Source organism: Strongylocentrotus purpuratus, unplaced genomic scaffold (genome assembly GCF_000002235.5).
Source record: "Strongylocentrotus purpuratus isolate Spur 01 unplaced genomic scaffold, Spur_5.0 spur5_scaffold_20, whole genome shotgun sequence".
Classification (NCBI taxonomy): domain Eukaryota; kingdom Metazoa; phylum Echinodermata; class Echinoidea; order Camarodonta; family Strongylocentrotidae; genus Strongylocentrotus; species Strongylocentrotus purpuratus.
In genome coordinates this window covers 10,830,992-10,856,401 of record NW_022145606.1, presented here as the reverse complement: position 1 = coordinate 10,856,401, position 25,410 = coordinate 10,830,992, and the positions used below count along the sequence as shown (strand labels likewise).

General features: G+C 38.0%; 1 protein-coding gene across 1 annotated transcript; it reads right to left on the bottom strand.

Annotated features, from left to right (window-relative positions):
- Positions 1 to 15,928: 15,928 nt before the first annotated feature.
- LOC115927218 (zinc transporter ZIP10-like) lies at positions 15,929 to 25,388 on the bottom strand. Its single transcript, XM_030992744.1, has 8 exons — positions 25,265 to 25,388; positions 24,192 to 24,361; positions 22,583 to 22,729; positions 20,283 to 20,426; positions 19,238 to 19,310; positions 17,661 to 17,813; positions 16,974 to 17,161; positions 15,929 to 16,066 (listed from the first exon to the last, which is right to left on the bottom strand). Coding segments are annotated over exons 1-8 (1,014 nt in total). The 5' UTR covers positions 25,266 to 25,388.
- Between the last annotated feature and the right edge of the window lie 22 nt (positions 25,389 to 25,410).

Here is a 25,410-nt window from a genome sequence, read left to right as displayed (position 1 = left end):
TAGGCCTACCTTGGCATCCACGCCGACAACGCCGCAAACATCGCCATAGTGAATGCCCATCGCCTTCCCCGTCGCGACAACAGAGCACCGAATCAGGCCAGCGGACCACCGGCCCCACGCGCCATCACCGCCAAGTTTGTCTATATGGAAGATAGAAATAAAGTCCTTGCCGCATTTGATGAGCAACGCCGGCCACGGGATTCCGGTGCAGCCGGGCCTGGGCCAGACCGACAAGCCCGAAGGATCACAGTCCGTACCGATCTTCCACCCGCCCTCAAAACCAGAAGAAGTATTCTTGCCAACATTGCCTACACCCTACGAAAAGAGAAAAATGTGTCAACAAAAATATCTGTGAGTGGAACCAAAGTGTTACTTCATTGGAAAGAAAAGGGAACCGCAAATTGGAATCTCCACAGAGACTACAACTTGTTGTTCAAGAAGGATCGATATGGCTAGATCTCTTAAGCTCTCTGGTAAGCGTCTACATGTACAACTAGCTTTCAATTTACTAAAAGTAAAACTGATCTCTTGCCTTAAAGTTCCTTTTATTTCCATTAGTATTAGCCCTACTTTTTTTCAGTAAATGTACCTCTCACCATTTACTATAGCTAGTTATGTTATTTATATGATATCAAACTTATAATTTCATTTTGAAGTCTTGATTACGCTTAAACTGCCACATGCACTGTTCTAAATCCTAACTGACAATTAGTTGCAACTTGCGGTAGCCTAGCTCATTTAAGTTATTCTACCTTTAAAGTGGCGCTACCATACTGTACATACTTGTAAAAATGACAACATTATATCTAACCTTTTAATAAATCGATGCTTTTTTAAAAATAAATCAACAAACAAACAAATTTTTCTTTCAATAAATATATCTCTAAACATTTAGATGGTAGATTATTATTGATTGGCAGGTAGTATATTGCACAGGAAATACTTGAGGTGAAATTTACACTTGCAGAATTTTGTGTAACATACAAGTTTGGTGATATGTACCATAGTAGAATGCAGAAATTATTATTCTAAGTTAATTGGTATCAAATTTAGATATCTCGAAGCCCAAGATGTGGCTTAAAATTTTGTTCACGTTTAAACTGCCACATGCATTATTATCTCAACAACTTTACAACTTGCAGTAGCATATTTGAGTTATTCTACCGTTACTACCACAACCTTATACAAATGACAATGTCTAACCTTTGAACTTAAATGGATGCTTATTTATGTGAATCAACAAACAAGCAGTTCTTACCCTCAGTAAAACATTTACTAAATTTCATGTTATTACAATGTTCAACGATATCAAACTTAGATATCTCGAACCCCAAGTTGTGGTTAAAATTTCGTTTTGAATTCTCTGTAAAAGTATAAACATTGAACTGATTATACTGTATAACTTGATGTAGCGAAGCATATTGAGTTATTCTATCTTTTGAAGTGGCACTACATGTACCACAACCATACGTATTGTGTATTCTAAAAAGTTGGGAATAAATGTCAATAATTGAAGAAAAAAGGGGAAAAAATCCTTGTTTATTTTACTGCTTTGATTTACCCATAAAAGTCATCTGTATGACGCATAACGCATGTAAAATCCATGCCTGCGAACGGGAGGGGGTGGGGGGGGGGGGCGGCCAAAATCAAATCAAGAGCTTGCATATATTTCTGCTCATCATGTTCGCAAAGTATAGGAACATTGTATGTATTATTTTAAGTCTCTTTTTTGTATGCCGTGGTCAAAAGCATTGATTAAGGTGTTTTGTTATTCCCTTTGTGTTATCTTGCCATGTCATACGCATACCTGAAGTGGTGTATACAAATTGTGTTTAAATGTACCAAATTTCAAATTCTCAAATTGTTGAGGTTAATAAGTAACAATAGCTCAGCTGGTGTTTTTGTTATACGAACTAGTCACTTTTATGTGCGTAGTCTTATGTACGACATTTATACGGAGAAGCCAGATTTATTTCTGTGCTTATTCTTCTGTCATGTATTCGCCTGTCTTTTTTTCTTATTCAGTGTTCTTTACATTCAATGCCAAGAGTTAAAGAAATTCCTTAACAACTACTTACTTCACCGGAATGTCTCTGTTATGATGAATGATGTAATTAACATGAATAACACTCAAGATGCCACAATAAATGTTAACCTTATGAATAGAGAAGAGGGTGACAACTCAGATATAGCAGCATTTCTAAATTCAACAACTCCTGAATTGCAGCTTGAAATCGATTCTAATGAGATTTTCCTCAGCATTTGTTTACTGGTTATCTCCTAGGAAAAGAGCTTACGTCATCACCCTATTCAAATTCTAACCAACTCTTTGCCTCACATTTTAATATTAGGAGTCTTAGTAAAAATTTTGATCAGTTCCAGTTACTCATTAACGATTTAAAATGTAATCACGGAGTCATAGGTGTTTGTGAAACTTGGCTCAATGAAATGTCACCTTCTTCACTATTTGATATTCATGGTTACAGACTTATAACCAGTAACAGGACAAATAAAAGGGGAGGTGGAGTTGGTTTTTATGTCACCAAAAACTTGAACTGTGAGGTGTTAGTTGAATTTAGCCATATGTCAGAAGCTATCGAAAATATCTTTATTGAAATTAAAGTTCCAAACAAGGGTAATTTAATTGTTGGAGAAGTATATAGGCCGCCGAATTCAAACCCTATTGAATTTATTGAATCACTCCACGCCCTTTTATCAGAGAAATACTTTGAAAACAAGACATGCATTATTATGGGCGACTTCAATCTCAATATTTTGAAATGTCGAGATAACCACAACTGCCGTGATTTTCTCAATTTGATGTTGTCTAAATCTTATATTCCTCTCATTAGGAAACCCACCCGTATATCCGATGTTACTTCTACACTTATAGACAATATTTTTGTAAACAATCTATCTTCCCTAGTCACTTCTGGTATAATTGAATCTGATGTTACTGACCATTTTCCCATTTATGCTCTCATATCTTCTTTCATGACAAAGAATTCTGATCGTTCGCATACTTCAAATATTCGTGTAATGTCAGAAACAAATCTCAATAGACTTAGGGAGAGATTGAGATCTGTTGATTGGTCACCTGTTTACAATCATAGTGATGTAAACATTTCGTATGAAAACTTTATTTATTTATTAACATCTAACTTAAATTCAACCATACCTCTCCAGAAATCAAGTTTTTCCAACCATAAAAAAGATTCCTAAAAGTCCTTGGATCACGAAGTGTCTCCTTAAGTCTATTAATATAAAAAATAAACTCTTCTATAAACACAGAAAAAATCCGAATGCTCGAAATAAGGCTCAATACGTTCGTTACCGTAATGTCCTCACATCGTCTTTACGTTTACGTCTAAACAATTGTATTTCTCACGCCAGTTTGAAAAGTACAAATACGATATAAAGAGTACGTGGAGGGTGATTAACGAGGCTTTGAAAACTAAAAACGATACCGATCCCCCTAAGTATATTCTTAAAAACAATTGCAAAATCGATGATCCCTCAGCCATGGCTGAGGTATTCAATGACTTGTTCGTGAATATAGGACCGAATCTTGCCAATACTATCCCAAAGTCAGATTTAGAGTTTCAAAATTTTCTAAAAGCTCCTAACCCTCAGTCTCTTTTTTTTCACACCAGTTCTAGAGATTGAAATAAAAACTAATATAACAAATCTAAATACGAAGAAGGGTTCGGGATATGATGGAATCACAAATTTCCTTCTTAAAAATATTATTGATGAAATAATTTCCCCTCTCATATTCATTTTGAATTTGTCTTTAACCACGGGCACAGTCCCACAAAATATGAAAATAGCCAGAGTCGTCCCTATTTTTAAAAAAGGTCAAAAAGAATTCCTCAATAATTATCGTCCGATTTCACTCTTAACATCCATTTCTAAAATCCTCGAAAGGTTGGTACACACCCGAACACTAAATTGTATTACACATAGCAAAGTTTTATGTGACTCTCAGTTTGGTTTTCGAAAGAATCACAGTACAAGTAATGCTTTATTATCTTTTATAGACAAAATAGCCCACGCAATTGACAACGTTTCTCACACTATTGGGGTTTTTCTAGATTTTTCAAAAGCATTTGATACGATTAACCACGATATTTTAATTTACAAGTTACGTCACGATGGAGTTCGCGGAGTGCCTCTAGACTGGTTATATTTAACAAATAGAAAACAGTTTGTCAGTTTGTCCGGTCATGATTCCCATTTTAAATTGGTTACCTGTGGCGTCCCTCAAGGCTCCCTACTTGGCCCGCTTTTGTTTATTTTATATATTAATGATCTCAGAAATTCCTCCCAGCTACTTTCATTCATTTGTTTTGCAGATGATACTAATTTATTCTTTACACATCGTGACCCTCGTACTCTAGTTGACACTGTTAATAAAGAACTTGTATCTGTTCAGTCCTGGATTTATGCAAACAAGTTATCACTAAATATAGGCAAAACTCACTATATGCTTTTTAGTAATACACTAAAAATACTTCCTAATCATGTCAATTTTAACAATACTGAACTGGAACAAGTCGACTGCACTAAATTTCTAGGACTTTATATTGATAGTGATTTATCTTGGAAATCCCACATTACTAATTTGAGCAAGGTCCTCTCAAGAAATACTGGTAAACTTAATAGACTTAAACACTTTTTTCCCAATAAAATTTTATTATTAGTTTATTCTGCTATAATGACTCCATACCTCACCTATGGAATTCTCGCCTGGGGTAACGCTAGTGGAAATCTAATAAATATGCTTTTTCGCATTCAAAAACGCGCTATTAGAAATATTAATCATGTAGGATACCTTTTTCACACCAACAACCTGTTCCATGAAAACAGAATCCTAAAATTATCAGACTTATTCTATTGCAATGTTGGTATATTCATGTACAATTTATCTACTAATAACCTACCTGAAATATTTGTACAAATGTTCCGGAAAAATAGATCCTTACATGATTATCCCACACGTCAGAGCGACGCATACCACCTTCCACGTACCCGAACAGTTTTTGCCCAAAAAACGATTATGTTTACAGGACCTAGTTACTGGAATGCCCTCCCGTTAGAGTTAACTGAAAGTCCTTCCTTATATACTTTTAAACGTAAACTGAAGGAACTGCTTTTCAAAGCATATCTTGATATCAATATATGACCTGTGCGTGCAAGCACGTTGTGTCTGGTTGTCCTGCTTTCGGAAATACGTATTTAAAAAAACAACAACAACAACAATAAACATCTTTACTTCTATATCCGAGAGTGCGACGGCTGACACAGTGTGCTTGCTTGCTTCGTTATTCTATTCAAATGTATGTAATATACAAATGTATTCATTTTACTATTATCTGTAATGTTCGTTTACCAGCTGAGCACCCATTGTATGATAATTTAAGTACGTGTACTTTTATCCACACTGTAAGAAAGGAAGGGATAATATAAACAGCACCACCGCAAGTTAATTATTATTTCCTTTTTATTTTTGAATTATTTAGATTGGTCACTATTTACATGTATATCCGTCCTCCATTTATTACCACAATTACTTTACTGGGGCCTACAGCCTTACAAGCTTGCTTTCATGTAGGTCCCATCATATTTCTCTTAGTTAAATCACAAATTCATATTGACCACTTATTTTTGTTATTATTACGTGTTATTGAAGAAAAAAAATTGAAAAAATTGTACTTCATTTGAAATATACGTATGTTTATGAGAAATATGAAAATAAATGAAATGAAATGAAATGCGTCAATAATATTTTTTCCGTTACCTTTGAGAACGATTTGTAATGATAGGAAGAAGGCTAGTGCTCTATTGCGACGCCAAAAGAAGCCAAGGCTTTTCGGTCAATATCAGTCACTGTGATAAGCGGACTTTTTCAGTACACAATTTGTTTAAACAGTATGGAACAACTAATCTCGGACCAAATCAATGTCAGGCAATGTTATGTTACTCTTTCCGGGCCTTATTTCGAAACTAGATGATTAAGATCAAGGTGTCCCTGAGAATAAGATTCATCGGGATTTCACTTACCATGTTTGTCTGTGTTAAGTTTTATATTGTCAGCCTGTTTTATAAAAGTATTTATCGTATTGTACCGTAGTTTCATGTGTTTTTTACCTTCATTTTGTTCTTTATAAGTTATTTTATTTCTTTGTTCCATGTTCTCTACTTCTCTAATTTCTCACATCGTTATTTATTTTCATTTGTTCTCTAGCCCTCAATCTCTTTGCTTCGTTTTTTGTTCTCTCTCTATCTTTCTTTGATTTAACTACATTCTTTCACATTCACCTTTCCTTCAATCGTATTCATGTTTATCTCCATGAATATCCCACCCTCAATCTATCTGTCTGTCAATATCTCTCCCCATTTAAGTTTCATTCGAATATAACTCACCAGAATATTGATGTGCCTTGATTTCATTGTTAAATATTTGTTTTGTCTTGCTGAACTTTAAGATTATCTGTTATGTATATTTTGTATTTTTCTTTTACAGCAGTTAATTGACTGACGAGAAACCCCCGTTTTCATAAAAACTGAAATAAAAAATAAAAAAGTGAATAATGAGTAAATAACCTAATAACTATGAAAACTAAATCGTTTTTGTTTTACCTTAGAACAGTTATCGACCCGTTGCTCACAGTCGATTCGTCCGAAAACTATTTCGACCAAACTAACAACTTGATCAAACGTAACATTCTGTTCCGGGTTGTTAAAAAAATCGAATTCCTCTCTCATATCCGCCAGCTCAACCTCCAAAAGATAATTTCCAATTTCCACGTAGTCGTCCTCATCCTCGTGTTCGTGTATTTCCCCCGAGTCCCTGGCCAAGCTCGCGACCGTGATCGCAAGAAAGTTTGTCAGGATGGCGAGCAAGAGAAATCTGGTGCACACGGTACGTAGGTACGCCATTTTGAATGAATAACTTTTCCTGTACTGTGCGCCTATGGGTGTGTTACATGCAACTGTTACGTTTAGTACCGTGTGCAGAATGCCTATACGTGCCGTGTGCAGGCAGCGTGAAGACGACCCAAGACATATCAATAATACATGTTAATAAAGCATACTGCAAACAGTCTTTTATTGACCAAGTCTTCATCAATCCTACTGTCTTGATATTTCCGAACGTCAAGCCACGCCCACCGATACATCAATCTCGACCTTTGGACTGTTAATTAAAGGTATTATATTGCTAAATGTGTAAGCTTGCAGAAGCGTCATACATTTGTCAATTTATCCTGTCGTTTCTGTAATACTCGTAGACCTTACTTGCTGCGGATCTTCAAATCTTGAAATCTCGTAACTTAATGTAAATGTGTAGCTTGAACATGGACTTTAACATTTCTCTATGAGATTATAAGAATAATAAATTGTTTATTTTATAGCGCTTTATCCAATTTACAAAACACAAAAGTCAATGATTTAAAACTCAACCAAATATTTGATAGAAAATGTAATGCAGTTAATAACAATATAAATAGATGTGTTTTGAGATGTTTCTTAGATACTTCAACTGACTTACTACAGCGCAATTCACAAGGTAACCTATTCATGTAAACCGGACCACTGGAATAAAAACTTCGCTCACCTATCTTCGATTTTATTCTAGGCACATGGAAAGCCGTTCATACATCTGTTCATACCTGTAAAAAATAGAAATCTATCATAGAAGTTTCATTCATGGGTTGACATAAAATTGCAATTTTCTGCACTGTATTGAGAACAGGGAATTTTAAAAGTTCTGTTTTAATTGCACATATTTTAACTAGTCCTGGCTAAATAATACACAGAAGTTTTTTTCAAATAATGTAGTTATTTTTTTCAAAATGGCCGATAGCCCTGCACGACATCGTCGACCACAAAACCGACGGCCTTTCAACCCACAGCGGGCCTTCTAAACAATTTTTGAGAGTTTAAAAAACTGTAGGTTGTCAATTTACATGGACGCCCCGCTCTTTTATAAGGAAGGAAACACAAGAAGAGAAAAGAAACAGGAGAAGAAAAAGAAGGGGAAAGAGATGAAGAAAAGGGAAGAAGAAAAACATGAAGGATGAGGAGAAGGATGAGGATTTATTTACTTATTTAATTTTTTATTCATATTTTATTGTCCACTTGTGTGATGGATCATAGGGTCTACTCTTCTGAAATCATATCATATGCAATAGAGTCGATGTGTGAGGTTGTGTGTGGGGGGGGGGGGTATTAAAATAACCCACAACAAAACATAGCCACAACAAAAAATTCAATGATTTTTTTGCTTTAAAAATGCAACTTTTATATTTGTAACTAAATTAATCGATATTAGGACTGATGCGATATTTAGAATTGGAACAAGAGAATTTGTTTTCGTTGCCTGTAAACAATGTGTCATATAGCAACCTGTCGATGTTTAGCTTTTTTTCAAGTTGAAAAGATTTCAAGTATCTGGATGTTTTTGTTAAATGACCATTTGGGAGTTACATTATTCTTGTAGCTGCAGCAGTTACCACTGAAAGCACAGAGTCTGTTATACCTACAATCTCACTGCCTACCATCCCTTCAGCTCTGATGACTACATCCCTCCTCCAGTCGGCTCTTATCCCTACATCATCTGCTAGTATACTGGTAAGATATTCATGATGGTGGTGGTGGTGGTGATGGCAGTGGTGGTGGTGGTGGTGGAGGTGATGATGGTGGTGGTGGTGGCGGTGGTGGTGGTGGTGGTTGTGATGATGATGGTGGTGGTGGGGGTGGTGTTGATGATGGTGGTGGTGGTGGTGGTGGTGGTGATGATGATGATGGTGATCGGTGGTGATGGTGGTGATGGTAGTGGAGGTGGTGGTGGTGGTGGTGGTGGTGGTGGTGGTGGTGGTGGTGATGATGATGGTGCTAGTTATGATGATGATGATCAAAAAGATGATGGTGATCGGGGTGGTGATGATGATGATGATGATGGGTCATGTATATATCTTGCAGAGCTAATGAACTGTTAATTAATGCCCTTTTCTTTTGACTCACAACAGGACGCTATTCACTTGTTCTTGGGAAGGGAAGCACAAACAGTGAATAAACAGAAGAAATTTCTTGGCTTGATGAAATCTGTCAATCAATGTGTCTAGAAAATGTGTGCACTAAAGAGGAGGCCACATTTCACCCGAAGTAGGTCAGGGCCCTGTTTCATCAAACTTGTTATCAATAACATCTGCCACAGATCTATGACCAATCTCTTAGCCAATCAAATGCAATTATTTCAGTATCTCATTAAACAATCATTGCATCTCGTTATTGATAAGTAGTCAAGATCTTGAGGGGCATCCAGAGTTTGCCTCTCTACACCCTGGGGGGGGGGGGGGGTTCACAAAGATCCTAAGTCGAATTTAATTCTACGTTTGACCTAAGAACTATGGAAAGCCGCAAGCATCTTAAAAAATATTTTGTAACAGTTTTTTTAAAAGGCATAACATGTTGATTAAAATCATTCATAATTTCTATTATCAAGGAAATTTCATGTTCTTGATGTGGAATTTATGAAAAGTCTAAACTACTTGAATTGATGTTTTTTAACATGTTTAATTTTAATGCTACCAATGACTCTCAATAATGTTCAAGTCCAACTTAGAGTTAAGTTTGACTCAAGATATTTGTTGAACACCCACCTGGTGAGGTAAATGGTCAGCAAGACTTGTAATTCCTTAAAATGCTAGATCACTGCATTTGCAAAAGTGCTAAAGGACGGATAATTTAAATCACATTTATTCATCAATTCCTCAGTTTTGTTGTAAATCATTCTTGCCACCTTGATAAACTACGTACACACAGTATTTATTTGTGTTAAAGAGATTATTTTTAGTACAGATTCTTTACCATCACTTGTAATTTTAAATTACTTATGCTCTTGCAACAACCCTCATTATGTTGTGATATGAGATTAATTCTGTACAATAAAATTTTCCTTGAAAATGTATTTTCTCGGCATTGTTGTGTTATTTGAATTGTAAAGCTACATGTACATGTTCATTTATATTAAGGTCTAGAACATGGTTTTATTTGTTTCATTCTGGATTGTTTGTGCCCAAGTAGATTGATTGTTTGAACCAGTAAGATAAAAAAACAACCTCACGAAATATTACTGGATATCATCTTTACAACCCCCCCCCCCTGCCCCCACACAACTCTCATTTGCACATAAGGACCTGTGTTTAAATAAGCACTTGGTGCCGGGCCTACTTACACGGATTTCCTCATCATAAGCACATGGTGTCCAGCCTATCTACCAGGGTTTCCATTTCCTTCTAAGCTCTCTACTCAGCCCCTATACATTTTCTACCAAAATCGTTTGGCGCATGTCATTAATTGATCATCTTGAACATTCAGTGTTGGATTATGTGAGAATTTATTTTATATAATTACCACTACTCAAGCTTATCTTCAAACGGTCTTGTATTAAAGATAAAGTTGAGTTTTGGTCTTGCGATTGCATTGTGAAAGAAACGGTGTGGAACCGACAAGAAAAGGTTGATCATCTAGCATATAAGAATTTGTGTGTTTTGCAAGGTTCTGGAATCATCAAAATGATAAGAAATGTGGTCAAGTCTTGGTAAAGTTACAAACACTTGCACAGAAAGATGTATATGGGACTACACGAACACGTGGCGTAAAAAGCTACCCCCCCCCCGATTGTTACGATGTTACATTCATATTTAGAATATGACGGCATTTGAAGAGCCATGCTTTTCAGGGAATATGTCTTAACTGATGTTCTTCCACACTTGCATAATAAGAATGAGTAATGCTCACAAATTATTTTTCACCTCTTCCCAGAACTCAACTTTCTCTTTAAACTGCATTGCCTTGTTAGAGATGAGAGATTTCAATGCTTATGGTAGTGGACATACAGTCAACAACTTAATTATTCATACCTCTTGTAAATGTGATATTTTTCAGTGTGATTATTGGACATAATACAGAGACGCCAAGGTAAAAGATCGGCAAAGCGTGACATTTTCATTTTTCGGCGCGCGAGCGCGCGTGCGAGGGTATAACACACGTATAGGTATGGCGTTTTTTTTTTTAATCTAGCGCGCGCGCCGTGCGTGAGAGCCGTTTTCAGACCCTCCAAATGCGTGACGTCACGCCCCGGCCCCCCCCCCCCCCCCACTCAGTGTTATTTAGGGTACGCATATGCTCGTACCCTCTTTTTGAAAGCACCCCCTATCTGAGGACTGCCAACATTTCCAAACCCCCCTTTCGCGGGCTTTTCACAGGCTTTTCCTGCCTTGGAGACCCCCCTAAATCAGAAAAAATGCTCAATGTACCCCCCTAAATTCGGAATATTTTCTCAGGAGTCCAAAGAGATGAGAGAAAAAAAGAAAAACACCCCCTTTTTAAAGAAATCTCAGGGTGGAAAGTCAAATACATCCCTTTTTTTACAATTCTCGGGCCGGAATTTGTCGCACGAAAAATACCCCTTTACCGGACATTTTGGCAACACGCATGCGGTCATTCCGACCTCTGAGTGGGGGGGCCGGGCGCCACGCCTAATGCGTGACACTTGGTAGCTCTGATAATAATGCTTGCCAATTTTGAGCATTGTTATGGGGTCAATTGAAAATAAAAAGAGTACTAAGCAGAAATTCAGTGGAAGGAGTAAGGACACTAGCTTTATGAGGCGTACTTTGAATCACATGGTCATGTACGGTACCCAAACTTTTGTGAGGCATACACCTTTATTCACGAAATGTCGGGGTAATGTTTGACGAGCTGTATAGTCGTCAAGAGAATCTTCATTCCAAAGGTCTGCATAAAATATGTAAAATGTTCTATTACCCCCCCCCCCCCCCCTCTCTCTCCCTCTCTCTCCCCCTCTCTCTCTCTCTCTCTCTCTTTCCCTCTCCATCGAATTTCGCCCTCTCCCACTCTCTTTCTGTCTCTCCCCCATTTATTTTCTCTTATCCCTCTCATTGCTTATTGCTCCATTTTCCTTAGTCCAGAATCTGGCCTATTTAATGTTGATCCCCACCACACAAACGCTACTTCCCCCCAGCAGCCGAAGATATTAAATTAGGACGCCCGGCGAAACAAAAATTCTCAGGCTGGGCTGGTTAGAGCATAATTATAACGCCATCTTCGGCGGTTTGAATCAAATGATTGTGTAGGCAGGGAATATAAAGAACTGGCCAGATTCTGGACTACTCTTTTCTCAGACCTACCATTCTTGTTGCATTTATTCTACCTTTCTCTCATGTTCTCTAAATTTATCGTTCGACTTTCTTCGTCGTGAAGTAAAAAGAGGCTATAATTGATACTAATATTATAAAATGAACAATTTATTGCATATCACAAGAGCGTCCATATAATTTCATCTGTGAATAGAATTTGCAGCATATATGTGTTCAGTAAGATATCCGCATCGTTCTCGATGCAATTATAATATATATTGATTATATCATGCAACCTCTAGCAATGCCCCCCCCCCCCCCACCCTCCTTAGACCTCGGCCATGAAAAGGCCGACCGCAAAAAATAAAATACAAACTGGTAATTTCATTTTTTGGAAAATTCATGCAAACGAGGTCGTACAATTCACATTTTTACCCATAAATTATATATTCTTCATATTGAAACATTCGTTTTCACTACGTATATTCTTTACACCATTTTGAATAATTACACAAACAACAACAAATTTGGGGGCTGACATGCAAGGACAAAATTTCACATGACTTAATTCAATGTTCGAAGGAAAAAATGTTTTAAAAGATGCGCAAGACTGTGAAAGCTTAAAAGTGCCACTCAGATATAAGAGGGCAAGATCCCGGATCTCATCGAACAGATGATCAGATGACGAGATTCTGGCTCTCACGATGTCGACATCCTTTAGGTTTTCTGTTTACAAAGAGTTCTTAACACTGGAATATGGTAATAAGAAGATTATTGTCTCGTTGGGTAATGTTGCTGCCCCCCTCCTCCCCTCTGTCTGTCTCTCTCTCTCTCTCTCCCACACACACACACACGCACATTATGTCAGGGGCAGCCGAGCGATTTCCAAAGTGGGGGGGGGGGGGCACCAAGAAAAAAGGGCACTCTCTGGAAAAAAGGGCACCTACAAAGGGAAATCTCAGTGAAAATATACAATTTTTTAGACATTGGTATATACCCCTACATTGTGATTACAATTATCAGGGATGATTCATTTTGTTTCACTTTTACACCATACAAGATATTTCTTAAGCATCATGATTTGCAGTTGGTTTTGATTGTCTAAAACCTTGTTTGCGAGCGAGCGAAGCGAGCGAGGAAAAATGTTATGATGAGTGAGGTCGCGGTGCGAAAAATTAGATCTTTTAAACAAGCTGAGCGAAGGTTTCAAAAGGCTTTTAACCTTAATAATGTTGGCATCATTGCAAAGTTAATGTTACAATCTTTCGAATGGTTCATATTTAGTTTTCAAAAATTGTTACAGATTTGACTTATCTGCTTTTAAAAGTGGTGAAATTACTACCCGATTATTCCGCCCTTGATCGGCCCGCTATTGTGACGTACGATTTGTGACGTATGTTTGGCACATGAGCGAGAGTGCGATCCTCAAGCTCTCACACAACTCTCGCCTGCATGCATTATACGTTTACAAATGCCACTCGAACGCTAAATATCTGATCAAAATGCCCGACCTCGAAGAAGAGGTTTTACTCGAATTAGAATTCGAAGTTGATGGGCACAGCTCCACAATAATGGTACTGGTAGTGATAGTGATGATGATGATGGTGATGGGGATGTAGGAGAGATGGAAGAAAGAGAACAATTCGGAGAAGACGGCGTCGATGCTGGTACAGGTCAAGTGATAGCATATCAGCGCGAGCTGGCCGAGTTGCCAGCTGCCGCTCAGCTCCCCCAGCCCCGCTTAACTGGCGATCGATCTGTCATGACTGGGCGAGACATTTTCAAATTTTTCGGGATGTGTGGGGCTTTTTGGCAAATTTCACGGATAATAAAACAAAGATGATTAGATGTGAGATTATATTTGGCGAAAATCAATTACAAATATGCACCATTCATAAATAGAACTGCAGCCTGCAGGACATCATACAAAATAATACAAAAGGACGCCCGCGATTCACTCATCATGGTCTCCGTATAATCAACAGCAATCACTATCACGCCAAGGCATGATGACCGAACAAATACAAAACATCTCAGCAAATTACACAGAACGGTAGGGTATTTGGACAAATCAAATTACACGGTTCACCCCTCGTATTATATTACATAAATTTGCTTAATATTAAATTTAATTACATGATTTCTAGAGATTGTTATTCCACTTTCTGGTCAGGATATAAAGCATGCAAAGTCTGGATAATGTATAGCTATGCAAAATACCGCACGCGAGCTGTGCGAGAGGCGAGCTTGAGGCCGAGAATTGCGATCGTGCCCAACCAGGGACGTCATAATCGGCCTACTGCCCAAACAAAATGTTAAAGCCAGGAATTGTAGTTCTGAGAATTAAGGTTCTTGGAAAAAGCTTCTTACCGCGTTTCATTTATATTTACAAGACTTTAGAGCAGAATGTGTGTCTTCATATTGGTCTACGCTATCCGGACATGTATAATTTGCCCATTTTTAATGATTATGCGAAATTTCTTCGCCAAGCTACTTTAAAGAGGAAAAAACCCAATCCTAATGGGGTTATAAGCACATTCTCATGACGGAAGACTGAAATGACCTTTGATAAGTATATCATCTATAGATGCGTGCGAGCGTAGCGAGCGATCTTTGGGGGAAATTGCTCTTAGTCGCTTGAAATTAGCTAGGGCGCGTTTAATGATGAGAGGAAAAGGGAACAATTATCAGGAATGAAAAGGAGCATGTGCCAAAGTACTAAGAGTAATTAGTGAAAATGGGGAACTTCTTACACCCTCAAAAAGAGGCACTCACCAGGGATGAAAAAAGTCAGTAAAGAGAATAGTAAATGGGTATTTGTCGTTGGAAAGGGGGCCCATCAAATTTTGATAGGGGCAATTATAAGAGGTGAAAAGGGGCATTTATGAAAAGGGAATATCGGTCCCTTATTAGAAAGGAAAAGGGCACGTATCATTGTTAAAAGGGAAATTATCAGAGGTGAGAAGGGGCACTTATCGCACCTGAAAAGGGGCAATGACCAGATATAAAAAGGGGCACTTATAATGAAGGAACATGTGCATTAGTTGAAAGAAGTTGGGCACCGATCAGATTTTAATAGGGGATTTATCGGAGGTGAACGTGGCACTTATCTGAAGTGAAAAGGAGTAATTTCTCGTACCTGAAAAAGGTCATTTACCAGAGAAGGAGCACTTATGAGAAGGGAAGGGGCTCTTTTTAATGGGTCACTTATCATTAGAAAAAGGGGTACTTATTAGAAAGGAAAAAGGGCACATGTGGAAATATAAGATGCGCTTATCCGAGTTAAAATGGGGTTAGTTAATAAAAGGGTAGGGGCACTCCTTACAAAGGGAAAGGGGCACTTGTCAAAGTAAAAGAGGCTCCTCTCAGAATTAAATAGGACAATTATCAGAGGTAAAGGGGGCACTTATCAAAAGTGAAAAGAGGCACTTCTCGTACCTAACGAGGGGCACTTACTAGAGATTCAAATGGGCACTTATGAGGATGGAAAATGGACACTTCTTGCAAAGGAAAATGGGAACTTCTCGAATGAAAAGAGGTACGTGCCCAGGTAAAAGGAGCAATTCTCAGAGTTGAAAAAGGGAAGGGCACTTTAATAGGGGCACTTGTCAAAGTGAAAGGGGCACTATTTCTATTTAAAAAGGGGCACTTTACGGGTGCTTGAAAAAGTGGGGGGGGCACTGTGCCCCCCTGCCCCCCGGGAGGGCCGCCTCTGCATTATGTTATATGTCCCATTTGTATCTCTCCACCCTCATATTTCCCTATATAGATACTGTAATAGCGTCCTCATACAGCGCTATTAACAGAATAATCCCAATTCCCGCCAAGAATCCAATATTCTGCAGAATAGCCACGGTGACCTTGTTGCTTTTCCCGTCGTATTGGTGTAACATCGGAAGCTGAAAAGGATAAGGAAAATGATTACCTTCTTTTATACAGTGGAACCTCGATATAAGGCGCTCTGATGAAACAAGGTATCTGTTATAACAAGGTGATTAATGCTGGTCCAATCTCTCTCTCTCTCTCTCTATATATATATATATATTTGTTTTTAACCTGATATAACAATTTAGGTAATTTCCATGGTCTCAAGGACCTCGTTATAACAGATTGGAACTGTACTTCCTTTCATAATAACATTAGCGAGGATTATACTTCCGTTTAAATTATGAAAGCCTTTTGGAAGAGGCAACAGGAGCCTTCACGCTAGGGAACTTAATTATAATTTTGTTATGCTATATGTTCATTTTGCAAAACAGATGTTGATTATGTACACGTAGAAGGTCAAACATTATGTACGTAGCTATTAAAACTAATTGCCAAAAAATATCTAAAAATCGTATCACTAGGCCCATTAGAACCAGGGATAATTTTTTACGAAACAGTGGCCTCTGTAAGTTTAGAAGTATGGAATGTAAAAGATATACATTAACATGAGATTCCCTTCATGTTTCTAAACATTTCTGATCAAATGATACTTATATGCCTACTTTGCAGGGTAAAGAGAGAACAATTTCTGACGTTATTAATGAGAAAGGAAATAAATGAAAACATAAATTATAGGTTTTTTTTAGATCCTGAGTTGTTATCTCTATTGCTATCTAAATTGATTACCACAAGGCATACACATTTCATATACATATTGTTAAGGTATCTAGCTTGGCCTAGATTCGTGAAGATCCGAATTCGGATAAAATCGTTTATAGAAAGTCTCGGGTAAATTTGCGGAAATTAAAAATATATCTTCGGAACGATTCGGTAAGTTTATCGGAAAACTTCGGGGAAGTTCGTGCAGCTGCCGCTTACCATGTCAACGAGTCCAACGTAGAAGAACATGCCAGCAACAGCAGCGAAGATCCATTCCCGAGCGGTCTCGGTCTGTCCCAGCGGGATCCCGATCCACAAGCCGATGAATGCCGAACAAGCGCACAGCATATTCAACAGGAGTGCCGTTCGGAGTCGCATGCCCTGCTTCATGAGTACGGCCAGGTCACCTAGAGAGAACAAATTAGAATAGCGTCGAACAATTAATTAAAGCCCGTCCGTCTAGTTTGGCCAGGAGGGATTAGACCACCCAGCGTGGTCGGTGACAGGTGGCTTCTCATCAAATCAGCTCTCAACATATGAAAAAAGAGGATCGTGGGGGACCATCGGGCACCGCTTAGGCATTGTTTTCTATATAGAGGGAGCAAGTAGCTACAAGTAGTACAGTGGGGCTTTAAATTCACTGTACGCAAAAATGTAACTGGACATCAATTTCGAAAGCTAGTTTACTTGCATGGTATTTAGGATCAGTTATTGGTAGGTCTTTATTATTATCGTCATCCCTAACATCAACCACATCACAATCATTTTCATCGTCACCACAACCATCATCATCGAAACCATTTTTAGCACTATTTATCATCATTATAATCTTCATCATCACCGTAACCATCACCACCATCATCACCACCATCATCACTATCATCGGTGGTAGACGAGGTTCGTTACCTAGTTCGTGCGGGATCTCGTGGCAGAGGACAGCTATACTAGTTGAGAGTCCGGCAGCGATGCTTAGGGAGAATGCTGCCCCTATCGCTAGACCGTCACCGAAGTTATGCAACGAGTCGCCCAGGAGTATCATCATCGCTACCGGATTGCAACCTTGAAAGAAGAAGAAGAAAACAGAATCATAAACAGTCAAAGAAATTTTTAAAAAAAATAGACAAGGACTAAAAATAATGGTAGGCTCGTAGTAATGAAATTCAATAATATTCGATTGAAACCAAAGGTATGGAGAAATGAATGATACAAAACAAATGTACCCTTCTATTATACAAAGGATTCCTAAAATACCTAATAGTGTCATTGAACAGTCGAAATACAAATAATATCAGTACTAAAATAGCATCTTAGGCTTCATAGTGTGAATATAATTTTGGCCAAGATTATGGAGAGATAAGCAATACAAATACTTATTATACATTCGAACTAAAATATGATCAAATGATAACCTGGGAGTTTTTGTTTAGTATTAAAGAGTCCCTTCATGATTTTCATAAACTACTACTACTACTACTACTACTACTACTACTACTACTGCTGTTGCTGCTGCTGCTGCTACTACTACAACTACTACTTCTACTACTATTACTACTACTACTGCAACTACTACCATATTGCTCCGATTGTCTCATTTTCGCTCGCAGGAACATTGCCAGCGCAAACCACTGAACTCTACCTACTGGACGGATCATCGCCCATTCCCATTCACTATACGTTACGTACTAAAAGGCTGTATTGCCTGACCGTTCATGAATATTTATGTTTTTGCTTACCTCGGCAAAATTTTTGCTTTTTCTAAATGGACAAATTACGGTGGGGGTTGGATGAAATGGACATAATGAACCAAGCAGAAGTGATCTATGATAATTCATGCTTCTTATCCTTCGTGTGCTTGACTTATAATCTTAAAATCGCTTGGCAAACTGAGTCCAAAGTTCGACTTGTTTCACATGTGTATTATAGGCAATGACGAGCTTGCAACCTATTTTGATCAAATTACGGTGGGTGAACTTCCAAAAGTCAATGGGACATGAGGTTTCCAATGAAAGAGCTAGTGATAACGTAAGTCGGGGTGGATGTGCTTTTCGTTTAAACAAAAAATGAATTTTTAACGATTTTTTGGGGGGTACAATTCCATAGGCTAACATGTATGGCTGCTGATTCTGACGATAGGGGGCGTTGTGAAATGAGACTAAACGGAGCTATATGTACTACTACTACTACTACTACTACTACTACGTCTGCTACTACAACTACTACTACTACGACTACGACTACTACTACTACTGATAGTACTACTACTACTAGACTGTACTATTAATACTACTACTACTACTACTACTACTACTAAACACTACTACTAATAATTATTATTATTATTATTATTATTATTATACTGTACTACTACTACTACTACTACCACTACTACTCCTACTACTACTACTACTACTACTACTACTACAACCAACACCACCACCATCATTAGTGGCTTCAGGCTTTGCGTGACGAAATTCAAAACTTACCCCTTACACAGCAATCAGTATCTTCGGTCGGGAGAGGTGTTTCAGTTTCAAATGCCTTTGCCTCATTAGCTGTCTATGAATGAGAAGAAAATGATAACGATAAACTTTGGTATCTTACGAAAAACCGCACCGTTACTATGTGGAGCTGCTAAATACCATATCAGGACAATTACCCACTGGACAATCACCCCCCTGAAAATCGGTCGGTTTGTCGTCGATTTGGCGGTATGACCGAAGCATGATTGTGATAAGGTAATTCAGGCAAACCAGGAACCGTTTTACAAAGCCTTTTTTCAATGACAAAGGACAAAATTTTAGTGACAAATCTGCTGATAACCAATCAGAAGCAAGGATTTCAGTAGCTTATAACAAAAACTGTCATTTGTCACTGGTGACAAGTTCTGTGAAACATGGCCCTTCTCGGGACCGACAACATACCGATGTACACATGTCATTAGAATGAATGGCAAATAGACAGTCAGTTTGGTTGAGAATCGGACTGGAGTCAGGGTATTTTTTCGGTGTGACTGCAGAAGTATTCGGAAGACGGTCGATTTCGGAGGATAATAGATGTCCTCCGTTAATGAGACAAGTTGAGAATAATTTCTAACGATCTTAAAGACCGTCAATACTACTGGGCCAGAAGGGATTAGACCCCACAGCGAGGTCACTGACAGGTGGCTTTCTCATTAACTCAGCTCTCAACTAACATAAGAAAAAGAGGATCATGGGGGAACAACAGGCACCGATTTGGGAAGTTTTCTATAAAGAGGGAGCAAATATAGCTACAAGTAGGACAATGGGCTTTAATAACCATCAACTTTTCGACTTTATACTCATATTATGAAAAAAATAGTACATGTCTTTAGCTTGTGCATTATCAGTATGCACTGCACTTGGTTAAGTCACAATGAGACAAACAATGAACTCGACAAGTTTCGTTCATTATCCTACTGTGACTTATCATGCGTGCAGTGCATTAAATGCACTTGCAAACATGTATATATATTCAAGAAGCAAAGAGAAGAGGTAAAGTGAACCTTACTAGTTCCATCTTCGATTCTGAGTGAGATACTCCATTTTTGCCAGTAGCAAATGATCCTTGTCCCGACAAAGCACGCCCTCGTTGGCCCTTAGCTGCCATCTCCACATCTGCGGATTGTGTATGGCTGTGATGGGAGTGACCACACTGTCCAATGTAAATCAAATTATTTCAAGAAAAAAATGTAATCATTTGATAATATAGAAGATAATGACGATGAAATATCACATTATTATGTTTTAGTATTGAAAGAATAGAGAGGGAGAGGGAGAGAGATTGGGAGAGAGGGAGAAAGAGATATAGATAGGGTGGGTAGGAGGGAGGAGAGAGAGGGAGAGAGAGAAGGGGAAGGGAGGATGACGAGATTTGAAGAAGGTACGAGGCACCCTTCAATTAATTATTTGGATTCGTTTATTCCCATTTTATTTACCGAGTTAAGCCGACGCCCCCCCCCCCCTTACCTAAAAACCTTAGCATAAGACCCGCTATACGTGTTAACCTTCATTACGCGCACTGGAGACAGTGCATTGTTGCGTCACATAAGAAAACCTACATAGGCACAGCAGCGCGCTACATAGCGTAACTTTCGCTACTATGGAAATATAAACACACACAAACTGAGTACGTGCAGTTAAATGCACGTTGTTCTCACACACATCATTATAGTAAACTTAAGTATTGTACCAACCATTTCTCATTACAGCTCTTGGATTATATATACAAATGGATTATGTGAAATTGATTTATTTTATTCATGATTATATTGGAGGAATTCACATAAGGTAGGAAAACGCAACAAAGTTACGTACATTTTTGTATTATTCGATATTTGTTTTCCACGTTCATAATTAGTAAGGCCGTAGATCTAGATTAAAGAGGGAAATGTTGCTGTGTGACGGGGGGGGGGGGGGATGTTATTAAAAAAGTTACTGGGAAGTCGTATTAAAAATGAAATAATCACAAACGATCACAACAGGGTTATGAACGCAAAGAAAATACATTCGCACAAAATTCGATGTGAAACGTCGACTTTCAGATTGTTTTCATGCTTGCATGTATTTGCTTACTCATGTGTTTGTTATTTTGCTTTGATAAATGGGGCTTACAGCCATTCTAGTATTTGATCAAAACCAATAAAGGCAGTATTATCAATTTTCGTCAAAATGTATGTAGAACTACCAAAGGTCGATAACGGTTTTCCTAAGCGATTTTCAACCTTCTTTAAAGCACATTACCGCGATATGGTTGCAAATTAACTGTTACGTAATATAATTTTCTTCATAAATCTAGAATTCAATGTTCATGGTGTTCTCTGCTTTTTTTTTAATGTTTGTATTTGTTTGTTGCCTGTTTCTTACTCGTTATTAGTCTGTTTTATATTCATTTTCTGGTTGAATGTCTTCGGTTTTCGTTCATTATACCATCGAACAAAGCAGTCATGCTTTATAATATTTTTGTTTTCCTTTCTTTTTTTGGTCAACAAATTCGCGTTATAAATGTTCGTCAAATGTAGATTTATTAGTTATTAAAATAGATTCCTAGTTTCTTTTCCGGATTTGTTGAAGAGGAGGACGAAGGGGTCCGTGTTTTTTTAACATGAAAGCCTATATTTGTTAACTGTTTGATTAATATTTTCTTCTTATGTGAGTCTGACATTTCTTGTATAGTTCATAAACCGAATTCAAAATATCACAAAAAGTTCAAGTAAACAAAATGAAAATATCACAATAGAATATAGTAGCTGCGTTATCGATCTTATTAGTAATATTACTACCTGTATGAAGCTCTTAATTTGCTCCTAGACGAAGAACGCACATACATGTATTTCTCTGATTTTTTTTTTTTGTATCTGCTTATTCCGACCAAGCAATTTAGAACTATCGAAAGACAGTTCAGAACGCATCATTTTAGTTTAAAATGGCGGCCTACTTTCATGAAACGCGTTATCTGTTCGGAGAAGAAGACACATTAGGTTTTTTTTATTTTTAATTTGCTTTCACTGCGAAAAATCAAGTTATAACTATTTTTTTTTGTATGCTTTCATTATAAATAATATAGCTATTGAAAGACTGTTCAATTGATTCTTGTAGTGGTGGTTATTTTACCTGACTGCTAAGAAAGCATAAATTGTTAGTAAGCAACCATATGAACTCACCGAGAGACCTGGTAATGAGGATTAATGCCTTACCGAAGGGCACTAGCGCCTTGGTTTCGAACCCGGGTCGCCAAATTACGAGAACACTGCTCTACCAACTGATCTATCGCGCCTTCTGGAATTCACATGATTTAAAATTGTGGCCTACCTTCGTGAAACTCGTCAGCTGCTCGAAGACGAAAAAGACGTAGATGGCCATCTCGACGACAAGACACTTCCAGATATACGCCATCTCCGGGCTCGTAGGCGTATGAGCGCTGTGATCGCTGCTGTCGTGGGTGTGGAGACCCACAGCCTGCACGAGATTGAGAAAGAAACGTTTATAAGTATGAATAAGTACATGATGTATTGACCATATCAGGAAATTCGATTTCCACTGCGCGATAGAGGTAATATAAAATAATGCATATAATGAGACAAATTACAATAAGCTAACAACTAAATTATTCATATGCCTACCCCATGTTAATTTGACCCCCCCCCCCCCTTCGTATTCCAAGAACGAAAGATGGACTGGTTATATGAGGGCCTTTAATGAATACTTTCAGATGTTAGCTTTGATATGTCACATCTCAAGAAACATATATCAGGACAAATCAATTGTTTACACGCTAAAATAATGACAAAGCTTGGTGTTTTTACAATCACTTCCATTTAAAGCATTACCAGTCAGCATACAAAAGGGCTCAAGAAAAAAAAGAATGGTATGATTCCCTTCTCGACATATCAATGACCATCGAATACCTATGGTAAGAGGTGTAATATAGCATCACCAGTCAGTATTAAATAGTCTCAAGAAAACAAAGAATGGTAGAATCCCCTTTCGAGATTTCAATATTCATTGCTTTCCTCTGGTTCAAAGATGGTGGTAAGACAGCATTCCTAGTAAACATAGAAAAGGGCTGAAGTACAACAAGAAAGAGTGGTGAAGTCCCTTTTAGGGATAAACTGCCCATTGCTTACCTTTTGGCCCGGTCCCACTGGCCGATGGACACAAAACGTATGCATAAAGGACACAGCGGACGAGCAAAATTTCGGGGGTGGCTCCATCTGGTTTCATCCGCTCCAGAAATGGACAAAATTTGCGAAAATTTGCAAAAACAGAACGGAAAATAACAGACGTGGGTAGTATGTAGCGGGGATGTTAAACGGATGTTCATCGGAAGCCTAGCGGATGAATGCGGATGGAAGTGGATGACAGCTTTGAATACTTTATATACGAGATGCATACGCTTACATCCTTTCTATTTCCGTGCTACTAACGATGAATAGACGTTCCATGTACCTTCCCTTTCCTAGCTCTATCCGTTTTCAGCTACAGCGGATGTGAGTTGCGAGGATGCCCCGAGGATGCAGAGAGGATACAGCGGACGTTTAACGGATGATAACGGACATAGAACGTTTGTTGCTCGTATTTGTCGCGGATTTACATTGTACACGGCGGAAGTTCATCCGTTCTAAAAGTTTTGTGCAGCTCAAAACTTTTTGCGCGGATGAAATCACAGTGGACGGATGCTCGATGGATAGAGCGTATGAAACACGTATGCAATGAGTACACAACGGGTGCATAGCGTTTTCCAACGGATGGCAAGATTTTGTTTACGTTTTACATCCTCTTTGCATCCGTGAGTGCAGTGGGACCGGGCCTTAAGGTAACAGATGTATTAGAGAGCATACAAAAGGGCACAAGTAAAGACAAAAAGAAAAAGAATAAAGAGTGATGAATCCCTTTTAGGGATAAGCTGCCCATTGCTTACCTGTGGTAAAAGATGTAAGACAGCATCACCAGTCAGAGTAGCCACGGCTAAAGCTATCATTGTTTGTATGGTCTTGTCATAAAAACCCTCTGACATACACGGGACGAACAACCCGCCGAGCACCGCAAACAGGCTGATGATGAAAACTGCTAGAGTGCCGTATCCCCACACTGATTAAGAGGATACAATAGAATAGAATACAAAATCGATTATTAAAATAATAAAATATTTATTTATCAAACAACAGATCAAGTTTATCAAATACATGTATTAGGGTCCTGCTGAATAAAATTATCATTAATGGTATATCGATCTGCCATCAATGGTAACATTGCTCAACAGCCAATCAAAATCAAGTATTTTATTGAAGTTACCATTGATGGCAAAGTGACCATCAATGATAAGTTCTATCTATTTATCAAACGACGGATTCCATCAAATATATTTAAGTAGTCTGATTTTGAGTTTTGATTATCAATTACGTGAGTTTTCACCGTAAATAGATAAATACAATGCAATTATTCATTCATAAATTAACTTAAATTTGTGTGTCTTCATACAGAGGAGATCAGGGCCCTATTTCATAAAAACGTGTTTTTATCTTCATACAAATTTGCTCTCACCCAAATATAATTATACTAAAACGCCACAATTTTAATAGTTTATAAACGGTTTTTTATCTTGATAATTATAACAAGCTTTATGAAACAAAGTCCATGTCGAGTTTTTGGACATTTGTTTGGAGAAACAATTCCTCAGCGAAAGTGCACAAGAGAGGGATCTTTCAATGACGCACCCCAAAACGGAAGGCGGGAGTCACAATAAGAAAGAAACCGAAATAAGTTTATTACATTCATTAAGAAAAAAATAGCTGGTGATATATCAACAAAATCACTAATCAGTTACACAAAATCAAAATATTATCACTACCTCTGAGTCAATGAACCCCCAAAATGGGAGGCATTAGTGATAACAAACAAGAAAGTGAAAGAAGTTAATTACATTTATTATGAAAAACAAGGCTGGTGATATCTATCTAAACATTTACACTAAATCACAATATTTTTACTCACTTTTTGCTTTGGAGATATCCGATGGCTCAGTGGTTGTAATTTCGCATGCTCCACTCAAGATTTGTTGCACCAGTGACGGAGAAAGTTCGTTGAACTGTTCTTCGGTAATTCCAGCTTCATGGTCAAAACCGTATATGTCTAGTAGT